Genomic DNA, 12,877 nt, shown 5'->3' with positions numbered 1-12,877 from the left:
GTATGTTCGACTCTGTCCAGAAGGATTACAGATGGAAAGGAATAGTGGTGAAGCATAGCCAGGTGTTTATTTTTAGGCTTTCAACATTTTTTGGGGGGGGGGGGCTTATTATGGGGGGCGGCAGGTAGCCTAGTGGGTAGAGCGTTGGGCCAGTAACCGAAAGGTTGCTACAGTAGATCGAATCCCTGAGCTGACAAGGTAAAAAAAATCTGTCGTTCTGCCCCTGAACAAGGCAGTTAACCCACTGTTCCTAGGCCGTCATTATAAATAAGAATTTGTTCTTAACTGACTTGCCTAGTTAAATAAAATAAAAATAAATAATCTGAAAAGGCATCTGCCAGGGAAAGATAGGAACTGAGAGAAGGTGACTGAACCAGAGATAGCTGGAGAGAGAAAGATGGCGTAAGCGAGAGAGAGAGAGAGAGAGAAAGTTAAAGGCTTGATTAGAGAGGGGGAGCGACTGAGAGAAAGCGAGAGAGAAAAGGTCATGAATGTGTCATTCCGTTGCACATGACATCCTTTCTCTGGTCCTCTAATTAGTCATGAAGTGTAACCTTTACTGTTCAAGTTTGATCTGTAGGAAGCTCTCTCTGTGCTTTGTACACTATCTGTGGCCATGCTGAAGGTGTGGAAAAGATATGCATCATGTAATTAATTAACCATTTATTAGTGGTTGAGGCATACAGCTGGAAGTGTGTATTAAGGCTGTAATGCAGTGTGTATTACAGATGTATGCTAACACTGTAATGTGGTGTGTGACAGGTGTATGATAACTTTGTCATGTTTGGTGTGTGTTACAGGTGTATGCTGCGGGTTTTGGATTCCTTCGGCACAGAGCCCGAGTTCAACCACGCCCACTATGCTCAGTCCAAGGGCCACAAGACCCCCTGGGGCAAGTGGAACCTCAACCCCCAGCAGTTCAACACCATGTTCCGTAAGTACCACCTAATGGCTCTGGGGTGCAGATCTAGGATCAGCTTCTCCTTCCCAATCCTAACCTTAACCATGAGTGGGGGAAGTGCTAAACTGACCCAAGATCAGCATCTAGGGACAACTTCACCCCACTCCCACCTAATGACAGGGTCATGTTCATAAGGCACCAAATGGAAGAAAATGGTCTAAAACAGAGAGGGGCAACCTGTACTCATCCAATAAAAAATTAATTGTTTTACATTTAACCTTTATTTAACTAGGCAAGTCCGTTAAGGACAAATTCTTATTAACAGTGACGGCCTACCCCGGCCAAATCCGGACGAAGCTGGGCCAATTGTGTGCCGCCCTATGGGACTCGCAATCACGACCAGTTGTGATACAACCCGGATTCGAACCAGGGTGTCTGTAGTGACGCCTCAAGCACTGAGATGCAGTGCGTTAGACCGCTGCGCCACTCGGGAGCCCAATAAGACACACTCAGTTTTGTTTTCCTTTGCAAAACATGTTGAAAAGTTTTCTCTTATGTGCCCTAATGAATAGGAACACGCACAGGGTTGGGGAGGGAGAGTCCACCACCCCAGGGTGTTTTAACCTTTTCCCCATGGCTGATGGAAAGCAAAATCTTACCCAGAATGGATGAATACCCCTCTCCGGTCTCAGTTTCAGTGGTTTGGCCCACGTCAGGCTGGAATAGCAGACCAGGCTCAATAGACCCTTTGTGTTGCGGATAGAGTATGCCATTCTCATACGACACAGGTCTTTTCATGTCATCCAGTTTACTAGCTGCGAGGGTTAGATGATATCTGTAACTAATCAAACTTACATGGGTTACACCATGGGTCCAAATGAAACACAGATTTGTTTCTGTGCATCTGGCATGTTGGATTTGTGTCCCCTGCCCTTGCCTGTGGAGAAACATTCACCTTATCCTCAGCATGCTGTTTTATATCCTGTCATTACAGCTCTGTTTCCAGGCTTAAGGGAAGTCACTGAATCTCACACTTGCAGTTGTGTAACAACAACAATGGGGCTTGAATAAACAAAACATATATATACAATATGTTAACTGAGTGTTGGATTGCCTTCCATTCTAAGACGTAACAGAGGACATTTAAGACAAAGAAGGCGCCACAGGGAAATCAATCCTAGCCTTGGGTTCCATTCATTACCATTAAGTAGTCTTGCATAAATCACTGGATAAAGGGTGTAGACGAGGGAAAGCGATGAGACAGGAGAAAGGGCTCTGGCCAATGAGACAGGAGAGGGAAAGGGCTCTGGCCAATGAGACAGGAGAGGGAAAGGGCTCTGGCCAACGAGACAGGAGAGGGAAAGGGCTCTGGCCAACGAGACAGGAGAGGGAAAGGGCTCTGGCCAACGAGACAGGAGAGGGAAAGGGCTCTGGCCAACGAGACAGGAGAGGGAAAGGGCTCTGGCCAACGAGACAGGAGAGGGAAAGGGCTCTGGCCAACGAGACAGGAGAGGGAAAGGGCTCTGGCCAACGAGACAGGAGAGGGAAAGGGCTCTGGCCAACGAGACAGGAGAGGGAAAGGGCTCTGGCCAACGAGACAGGAGAGGGAAAGGGCTCTGGCCAACGAGACAGGAGAGGGAAAGGGCTCTGGCCAACGAGACAGGAGAGGGAAAGGGCTCTGGCCAACGAGACAGGAGAGGGAAAGGGCTCTGGCCAATGAGAGGAGAGGGATCTGTTTGTGCTGATCTGTTCGCCAGATCTGTTTGTGCTGTCTTGTCTCGTATGGCCATTGGCAAGACAGCACCAACATATCTTTTAGGAACCGGGCTAGAACTGAAGCCATAGAGGGAACATTTCCAATGTCTTTCTTCTCTCTACTGTTCTCAAATCCAAAACCATAACAACATGTTCACATCTAGAATTGTTTCTCTGCTTCCGGCTAGCTACAGACTCTAGTCCCAGAACAGTTACTGTAGCATACTATATAGCGTGCCCTTCATCCCCTGGCGTTGTTGTTGTATGCAGTAAAATAAAAGGAAAGTCCTTTAGTCTCTGTCTCAGATACAGTTGAAGTCGGAAGTTTACATACACCTTAGCCAAATACATTTAAACTCAGTTTTTCACAATTCCTGACATTTAATCCTATTAGAAATTCCCTATCTTAGGTCAGTGAGGATCACCACTTTATTTTCCAAATGTGAAATGTCAGGATAGTAGTAGAGAGATTTATTTCATCTTTTATTTCTTTCATCACATTACCAGTGTGTCAGAAGTTTACATACACTCAATTAGTATTTGGTAGCATTGCCTTTAAATTGTTTAACTTGGGTCAAATGTTTTGGGTAGCCTTCCACAAGCTTCCCACAATAAATTGGGTGAATTTTATCCCATTCCTCCTGACAGAGCTGGTGTAACTGAGTCAGGTTTGTAGGCCTCCTTGCTCTCACACGCTTTTTCAGTTCTGCCCACAAATGTTCTATGGGATTGAGGTCAGGGCTTTGTGATGGCCACTCCAATACCTTGACTTTGTTGTCCTTAAGCCATTTTGCCACAACTTTGGAAGTATGCTTGGGGTCATCGTCCATTTGGAAGACACATTTGCGACCCAAGCTTTCATTTCCTGGCTGATGTCTTGAGATTTGGCTTCAATATATCCACATAATTTCCCGCCTCATGATGCCATCTCTTTTGTGAAGTGCACCAGTCCCTCCTGCAGCAAAGCATCCTCACAACATGATGAAACCACCCCCGTGCTTCACAGCTGGGATGGTGTTCTTTGGCTTGCAAGCCTCCCCTGAGCGGTATGACGGCTGCGTGGGTCCATGGTGTTTATACTTGCGTACTATTGTTTGTACAGATGAACATGGTACCTTCAGGCGTTTGGAAATTGCTCCCTAGGATGAACAATTTTTTTCCTGAGGTCTTGGCTGATTTCTTTTGATTTTCCCATAATTTCAAGCAAAGAGGCACTGAGTTTGAAAGTAGGCCTTGAAATACATCCACAAGTACTCCTCCAATTGACTCAAATGATGTCAATTAGCCTATCAGAAGCTTCTAAAGCCATGACATCATTTTCTGTAAATGTCCAAGCTGTTTAAAGGCACAGTCAATCAACTTACTGTATGTAAACTTCTGACCCACTGGAATTGTGATACAGTGAATTATAAGTGAAATAATCTGTCTGTAAACAATTGTTGGAAAAATGACTTGTGTCATGCACAAAGTAGATGTCCTAACCGACTTGCCAAAACTATAGTTGGATAACAAGAAATTTGTGGAGTGGTTGAAAAACGAGTTTTAATGACTCCAACCTAAGTGAATGTAAACTTCCGACTTCAACTGTAACAATGTTGCATAATGCATATTAACTCAACAGAGGATATGTTATCCCCTGTATAGGGTAATGATACACTGAACAAAAATAGAAACACAACATGTAAAGTGTTGGTCCCATGTTTCATAAGCTGAAATAAAGATCCCAGAAATGTTCCATATTCACAAAAAGCTAATTTATCTCAAATTTTGTGCACACATTTGTTTATATCCCTTATAGTGAGCATTTCCCCTTTGCCAAGATAATCCATCCACCTGACAGGTGTGTCATATCAAGAAGCTAATTAAACAGCATGATCATTACACAGGTGCACCTTTTGCTGGGGACAATATACAACAACACAATGCCACAGATGTCTGAAGTTTTGAGGAAGTGTGCAATTGGCATGCTGACTGCAGGAATGTACATCAGAGCTGTTGCCAGAGAATTTAATGTTATTTTCTCTACCATAATTTGGGTAGAGAATTTGTCAGTACGTCTAACCGGCCTCACAACCGCAGACCACGTGTAACCACATCGGCCCAGGACCTCCACATCCAGCTTCTTCACCTGCGGGATCGTCTGAGACCAGCCACCCGGACAGCTGATGAAACTGTGGGTTTGCACAACCGAAGAATTTCTGCACGAACGGTCAGAAACCGTCTCAGGGAACTTATCTGTGTGCTCGTCGTCCTTACCAAGGTCTTGACCTGACTGCAGTTTGGAGTCGTAACCGACTTCAGTGGTCAAATGCTCACCAAATGCTCACCTTCGATGGCCACTGGCATGCACAGATGAATCCTGGTTTCAACTGTACCGGCAAGATGGCAGACAGCAAAATATGGCGTTGTGTGGGCGAGGAGTTTGCTGATGTCACGTTGTGAACAGAGTGCTCCATGGTGGCGGTGGGGTTATGTTATGGGCAGGTATAAGCTACGGATAGCAAACACAATTGCATTTTATTGATGGCAATTTCAATGCACAGTGATATCATGACGAGATACTAAGGCCCATTGTCGTGCCATTCATCTGCCGCCATCGCCTCATGTTTCAGCATTGTAATACACGGCCCCATGTCGCAAGGATCTGTACATAATTCCTGAATACTGAAAATGTCCCAGTTCTTCCATGGCCTGCATACTCACCAGACATTGTCGCCCATTGAGCATGTTTGGGGTGCTCTGGATCGACGTGTACGACAGCGTGTTCCAGTTCCCGACAATATCCAGCAACTTCGCACAGCCATTGAAGAGGAGTCGGACAACATTCCACAGGCCACATGCAACAGCCTGATCAACTCTATGTGAAGGAGATGTGTCGCGCTGCATGAGGCAAATGGTGGTCACACCAGATACTGACTGGTTTTCTGATCCACTCCCCTACCTTTTTTTTTTTAAAGGTATTTGTGACCAACAGATGCATATCTGTATTCCCAGTCAAGTGAATTCCATAGATTAGGGCCTATTGAATTTATTTCAATTGACTGCTTTCCTTATTTGAACTTTAACTTCGTAAAATCGTTGAAATTGTTGCATGCTGCGTTTTATATTTTTGCTCAGTGTACATATCTGCCAGATGTGATCATTTTTCTATCATGCGAATGAAGCCAGCCGGTACATACAGGCTATTCATTGTCTGTAGTGAGATTTGAGGATTGGTTTAGAACCAGTCACACTCCCTGTGTTCACACGGGAAAGAGATTCTTTCCACACGATGCCCTCCCAGTTTGGCGAATGTGTGACTGACTGACTACACCAAGGGCCTGAGCAGGCTCTTCATCAAGGGTCCTGTTTCACTGGCCTGAATAGTGTGTGTGTGTGTGTGTGTGTGTGTGTGTGTGTGTGTGTGTGTGTGTGTGTGTGTGTGTGAGTGAGGGGTCTGCTGGAACGCTCTCCTACATCCGTCCTCGGCCATCCATCTGTACAGTTAATCACTTTGCCTGTTTATAACACACCCCCTTCAGTGAGCAAATGTTTCCCCTGCTCTCGCTCCAGTTGGTACATGACAGCCTGGCTGTTCTGTTTCTCTGGCTCTTGGCTTCCATCACCTGCCCAGGGCTGGCGGACACAAACACATGCAAGTCCATTTCCAAGTGGACTAAAGTATAGGCCCGTCCCATATGGCACCCTATTCCCATATAATTATATTATTATTATATTTCCATATAATGCATAACTTTTGACCCTATTTCCTATATAGTGCACTACGTCTGACAAGGCTCTGGTCAAAAGTAGTGCACTGTATAGGCAATATGGTGCCATTTGGGACGGATATGTGATGTCTGGGAGTGAGCACTTCATATGGTTTAAAGTTCTAAGAACAAACCAAAACTATGGTAAGTTTCCAGTTTTATTAGTCATATGTACGGGATATGGATGTATACATGGAGGTTCCTTCTCGACAACGTAACAGCAATAAGAAATAATAAAAGAATACAAACAAAGTAAATGGCAGTGGAATAGAATAAACATTTTAGCATAAGTATAGTACAAGAAGGCACGATTTATAGTCCAATATTTACATGTGTATTGGGGATGGGGGGAAAGTGTATAAATTGAGCAGTATAATACAGTAAGAGTCTGGTAGCAGTGTGTGTATGCGCGCATGAGTGAGTGAGCGTGCATGTGTGTGCATGAGTGCTAAGGTGCGTAGAATCTGAGTAGAGCCCGCCCGTCCAGCATCACTACTCTGGACGGTTCTGACTTGGAATATGTGGACAACTACAAATACCTAGGTGTCTGGTTAGACTGTAAACTCTCCTTCCAGACTCACATCAAACATCTCCAATCCAAAGTTAAATCTAGAATTGGCTTCCTATTTCGCAACAAAGCATCTTTCACTCATGCTGCCAAACATACCCTCGTAAAACTGACCATCCTACCGATCCTCGACTTCGGCGATGTCATTTACAAAATAGCCTCCAATAACCTACTCAATAAATTGGATGCAGTCTATCACAGTGCCATCCGTTTTGTCACCAAAGCCCCATATACTACCCACCACTGCGACCTGTACGCTCTCGTTGGCTGGCCCTCGCTTCATACTCATCGCCAAACCCACTGGCTCCAGGTCATCTACAAGACCCTGCTAAGTAAAGTCCCCCCTTTATCTCAGCTCGCTGGTCACCATAGCAGCACCCACCTGTAGCACGCGCTCCAGCAGGTATATCTCTCTGGTCACCCCCAAAGCCAATTCCTCCTTTGGCCATCTCTCCTTCCAGTTCTCTGCTGCCAATGACTGGAACGAACTACAAAAATCTCTGAAACTGGAAACACTTATCTCCCTCACTAGCTTTAGGCACCAGCTGTCAGAGCAGCTCACAGATCACTGCACCTGTACATAGCCCATCTATAATTTAGCCCAAACAACTACCCCTTCCCCTACTGTATTTATTTATTTCTTTATTTTGCTCCTTTGCACCCCATTATTTCAATTTCTACTTTGCACTTTCTTCCACTACAAACCTACCATTCCAGTGTTTTACTTGCTATATTGTATTTACTTCGCCACCATGGCCTTTTTTGCCTTTACCTCCCTTATCTCACCTCATTTGTTCACATTGTATATAGACTTATTTTTCTACTGTATTATTGACTGTATATTTGTTTTGCTCCATGTGTAACTCTGTGTTGTTGTATGTGTCGAACTGCTTTGCTTTATCTTGGCCAGGTCGCAATTGTAAATGAGAACTTGTTCTCAACTTGCCTACCTGGTTAAATAAAAGGGAAATAAATAAATAAATAAATAAATAAATAAATAAAATAAAAGAGCCCTTTGATGTGGGAAATGCATTGACGTGCATACACCACCCACATTGACGTGCATACACCACCCACATTGACGTGCATACACCACCCACATTGACGTGCATACACCACCCACATTGACGTGCATACACCACCCACATTGACGTGCATACACCACCCACATTGACGTGCATACACCACCCACATTGACGTGCATACACCACCCACATTGACGTGCATACAGCACCCACCCATTGGTTTTATGTTTTCCATACCCAATTCCTGAGATGATGCTGCAGTATTCTAGAGATTTAACTTCAATTCGGGGAAATTACCAACTCTAATTTGTCTGTCTCATCTGTCACAGCTCACAGGTATGCATCAAGCATTTTAGAGTAGGACTGCTGATCTAGAATCAGTTATCTCTTTTAGATCATATTGAATAAGATTTTATGGACACAGGGGACCTGATCCTAGATCAGTAGTCCTACTCTGAGAGGCGTTGTGAATATGAGTACATCGCAATGGAGCATTTAGAGGTTTTCAGACAGGTTCCCCAGGACTAGCCCTCCCCCGTCTAGTCTTCTCTGTTTGTGTTCGGGAAGGCCAGCCATGGGTTGTGTTTACCAAGTGCCAAACAGAGGAAAACAAACTAAAACAAGGACTGCTCTTCCATGACTTGTCCAATAGGAAACCTTCATTTTCGTTTTCCGTTGCAAAGCGTCATTTATTTGTTGTTGTTTCGTGCCCTAATGAACACATCAGAGGGAAACTCCCCCCTGTAAAATGCTGAAGTTGGTTACAGCGATGTTTATCTCCGCTTATCCTCTGCCGAGTCCCCAACAACAGGATGTTCTGTTTTCAGGGGAAATAGACGTCAACAAGGAGGCTCTCCATCTTAACTCCTCCTCCACATTTACTGGATTGGTTGAACAGTGCCGAAGAGAACCTCCCCCGACAGTTATTTTTGTCAAAACCAGTATGTAGGCGATGTAGTTTCAGGCGTGTCTTTTACGCCTGCTACGTTAGGTTAATCTACTCTAGACAGCACGCCCCTTCAAACCTCCTCTGCTCCTGCATTTCCCCTGCTTGTTTTCATTCATGTCATTTCAGCTAAGTGTTTTTCCTGTGGTGAAAGAGCTGATTTAAAATGAAAGGGGAAAAGTAGCAAAGGTCCTAATTTGAGTTTGTACAACTATGTATTATAATCATTATCATCATTAGTCTTGCAATAAATTCAAGGTATGTTTTTTTAAATATATAATGTTCCACAAGTTCTGAATAGGGAAACTAAATGTTGAACTGAAATTGTCTTGGTAGATTGAAAGCGCTCTGTATTTCCAGCCAATTGTCTTTTTTTAATAGAATTTCACTACAAGGCCTATCAAAACCTACGCAGAATAGAATTGCATTTCACGCTAGAATTTCAATGTCTTTCAATTTAACATTCAACAAGCCACGCAGAAAAGCATATGGCCTCAGTGCACTTTCTTAAATTTCTTATCAAGCAGATTTCCTTTTTTGACAATAAAAAAATTCAGGCAGAAAAAAACATGTGATTATGATGAGTTATGGCCAGATGACAGCTGTGAAGTATTCATCCTTCCTTGGCCTTGTTGCATCAAGTCCATCAAGTTGCATCAAGTAAAGTCCAGACAGTCGTCCCAAATTCCACCTTATTCTACCCTATACCCTATGAGCTGGTCCTATGGGCCCTGGTAAAAACGTAGTGCACTATATAGAGAATAGGTTGCCATTTTGGGATGCAAACAACTTTTCAAGAGACTCTAGGCTTTAAAAAAAGAAGGAAGCATCTCTCTGGACCAGTCAAAAAAGATTAAGTGTTGTTTTCTCCTCCGGGCAATGTGCTTAAGCGAGAGATGGAGAGAGAAAGGCGCCCTGAGAGTGAGAGGGAGAGATGGAGAGTGAGAGGGAGAGACGGAGAGTGAGAGGGAGAGACGGAGAGTGAGAGGGAGAGACGGAGAGTGAGAGGGAGAGACGGAGAGTGAGGGAGAGACGGAGAGTGAGGGAGAGACGGAGAGTGAGGGAGAGACGGAGAGTGAGGGAGAGACGGAGAGTGAGGGGGAGACGGAGAGTGAGAGAATAAAAGACGGCGTGAAAGATGTAGTGATAGAGATACAGAGAGAGAGAAGACACCTGCCAAAAAATGTGAGCGCTGCTCTCTAATTAAGAACAACAGGTTCAGCCTGTTCTTTTGTGCCAGTGCTGCTCTGGGCTGGGCTGGACCTGCTTGGCTGTTTGCATTTCCTCCTCACAGGGATACAAAGTGCTGAGTCAGGGGGTCTCTCTCTCTCTCTCTCTCTCTCTCTCTCTCTCTCTCTCTCTCTCTCTCTCTCTCTCTCTCTTTGTCTCGCGCTTTCTTTTTCTTTCTCTCTCGCTCTGTCTCTCTCTCTGTCTGTCTCTCTCTCGATACACATAAGCCCTGGTGATGTCTTAACTGAGCCTTGTGCATTCCGTTCCCCCTCCAACCCTCCCTGACAACGCTAATGAATGGACAACAAGCTGGCTTCCTGAGAGCGTGCGTGTGGTGGGGCCGTGTGTGTGTACGATAACCCTATGGTAGTTAGTGAGGGTTGTTCATTAAGCAGGTTTAATTTTATTTCTGTCCCTTATGTAAGGTATGGAGGCAACCAGTGTGGAGTGACAGCTCATAATCAGAAGAATGCGTTTAAGATTCATTTCCAGCCCACAAAGGCTTTCAAGTTACAGTGAAATACCTTTCTTGCAATAATCAATAACAATGTAATACTAAAAATAACAAGGTAGAAGAAAAATACACAAGATATAGAAATAAGAAGAGCACGGTAAAGGAAGTTAACATACTATATACAGGGTCAGTTCCACTATCATATTTACAATGTGCAGGGATACGGGATCGATACACTACATTACCAAAATCATGTGGACATCTGCTCGTCGAACATCTCATTCCAAAATCATGGGCATTAATATGGAGTTGGTTCCCCCTTTGCTGCTATACATGATTTATGTTCATAGAATTGGCAATCACTTTTCAAACAAACACTTGGCTGCCCTCTCTCCCTGCTGCCTGCCTTTTTTAAATTTTTTTACCAATTTCTTTTATTTAGTTTTGTCTCTTTTTTTCAGAGGGGCCGTTACAGGTACAAAAATAATCACAGAAATGCCTACAAAGATAACCCCAACCCATTTACCCCCTCAATCCCCATCCACCAGCCCGCATCCTCCATCCCCACCCGGAAGCCATGTTTCCCACCTGCCAGAAGGGGAGCCACGGGAAGCATTGAACTACAGAAATTCAGCCGTGGCAATATATTCATTTTGACAATAGATATTCTGCCAGTTAAAACAACTGGTATATTATTTCATCTACTGAGGTTGGATTGAATTGATTTGAGCGTTCTGTTCAAGTTTCTGGCAATGGTTTTATCGAAGGAAGGAAATACAGTATATTTTTCCTCCCAAATGTTTAAAATAGGAAATGATTGAGATTCCATAAGTATAGGTGGCGTCCTCCATTGGGGTCTTGAGGTAGTAGGGCTGATTTTGGTTAGGTATAACATGGGATGAAGCTGAATTTATCTATGATCATCTCTTTTAACTATGGCTGAGGGATTGGCATGTAGTATTTTAATCAAATTAATGAATTGGAGCCAATTTCCATACGTTCCAAGCAGTACGTGGAATGGCATCAAACACATGGAAACTGTGTTCGATACCATTCCATTAATTCCGTTCCAGCCATTACTGTGAGCCCGTCCTCCCCAATGAAGGTGTCACTGACCGCCTGTGGATAGTACAACCCAAGGAGCCGTTTCTGTAGAAACGTCTAAGATATGTAATAGTCGGTGGAGGTTATCCGATGATAAACACTTTTTAACAAACCCACTTTGTAGGGCTGCACAATTTGGTCAAAATATCTCATTTAGATTTTTTGGGGCCAGATAATGCAATTGAGATAATGATTTTCGATTTTCAAACACTTGGCTGAAAACTTGGTAATTCCATCAGACATGGTTAAAACAAGCGTCAGGGTAGAGAACATCAATTCTTAAAATGAGATCATATGAATGAATACATGCTGTGCTAACTGAATACAAAACCAAATGAAACAAATATTTTCCAACGTTGTTATAGGCTACATATGTTAATCGATAGGATTATTACACCTAGTTAACAAACATACGTTTATAGCATGATCATAAAAATATAGTGCGCTATAAGCCAGCACTTATTCATTAATTAATTACCTTATGATTTCCTATTTTACCGTTATGAGTTCTTAAATAACCTAAGTTCATTATTTATTCAGGCAGCCACTGGCTGAAAATGGAACAGGAAGCTTATGATTGTGTAATTATGTATAAGTAGGCTCAATCATTTGTATAATTCAAATTATAAGTCAAAAAGCCTTAAAACATGTTTTTAATACATTTACAAACATTTTTAAAAACCTATTTTTGCTTTGTCATTATGGGGTATTGTGTGTAGATTGATGAGAGAAAAAAAGCAATTTTAATCCATTTTAGAATAAGGCTGTAACTTAACAAAATGTGGAAAAAGTCAAGGGGTCTGAATATTTTCCCGAATGCACCGTATATAGTAAACTTCCTAGCTACTTCAGTGGATGTTGAACACATTTCTTTCAGCAAATGAACACATTTCTACTGGCAAATGTGTTAAATTATAGCCATGGCATAAAAGGGATAATTATCTTGGGGCTCTGTGCTTTCTCTGGAAAATAATGCAACTCTGTGGAAGGTTAGTTTCCACTCTGCTAGTGCATCGTGGAACACACCTTCTAAGTCGTTCATTATTTTCCATAAAATGTACAGTGGGGGGAAAAAGTATTTGATCCCCTGCTGATTTTGTACGTTTGCCCACTGACAAAGAAATGATCAGTCTATAATTTTAATA

At 43.2% G+C, this 12,877-nt stretch overlaps 1 protein-coding gene across 1 annotated transcript in view; it reads left to right on the top strand.

Moving 5' to 3' along the window:
• The window catches only part of LOC106575089 (alpha-1,6-mannosylglycoprotein 6-beta-N-acetylglucosaminyltransferase A), a 141,286-nt gene that overhangs the window by 75,515 nt on the left and 52,894 nt on the right, over positions 1-12,877 (top strand). The window contains exon 10 of the mRNA XM_014151270.2: positions 801-934. Within this exon, the coding sequence (XP_014006745.1) occupies positions 801-934 (134 nt within the window). The remainder of the gene's footprint in view (positions 1-800; positions 935-12,877) is intronic.

The sequence above is a fragment of the Salmo salar genome, chromosome ssa17, assembly GCF_905237065.1.
Source record: "Salmo salar chromosome ssa17, Ssal_v3.1, whole genome shotgun sequence".
NCBI lineage: Eukaryota > Metazoa > Chordata > Actinopteri > Salmoniformes > Salmonidae > Salmo > Salmo salar.
The sequence above is the reverse complement of the archived record's forward strand: the minus strand, read 5'-3'. Positions and strand labels throughout refer to the sequence as shown.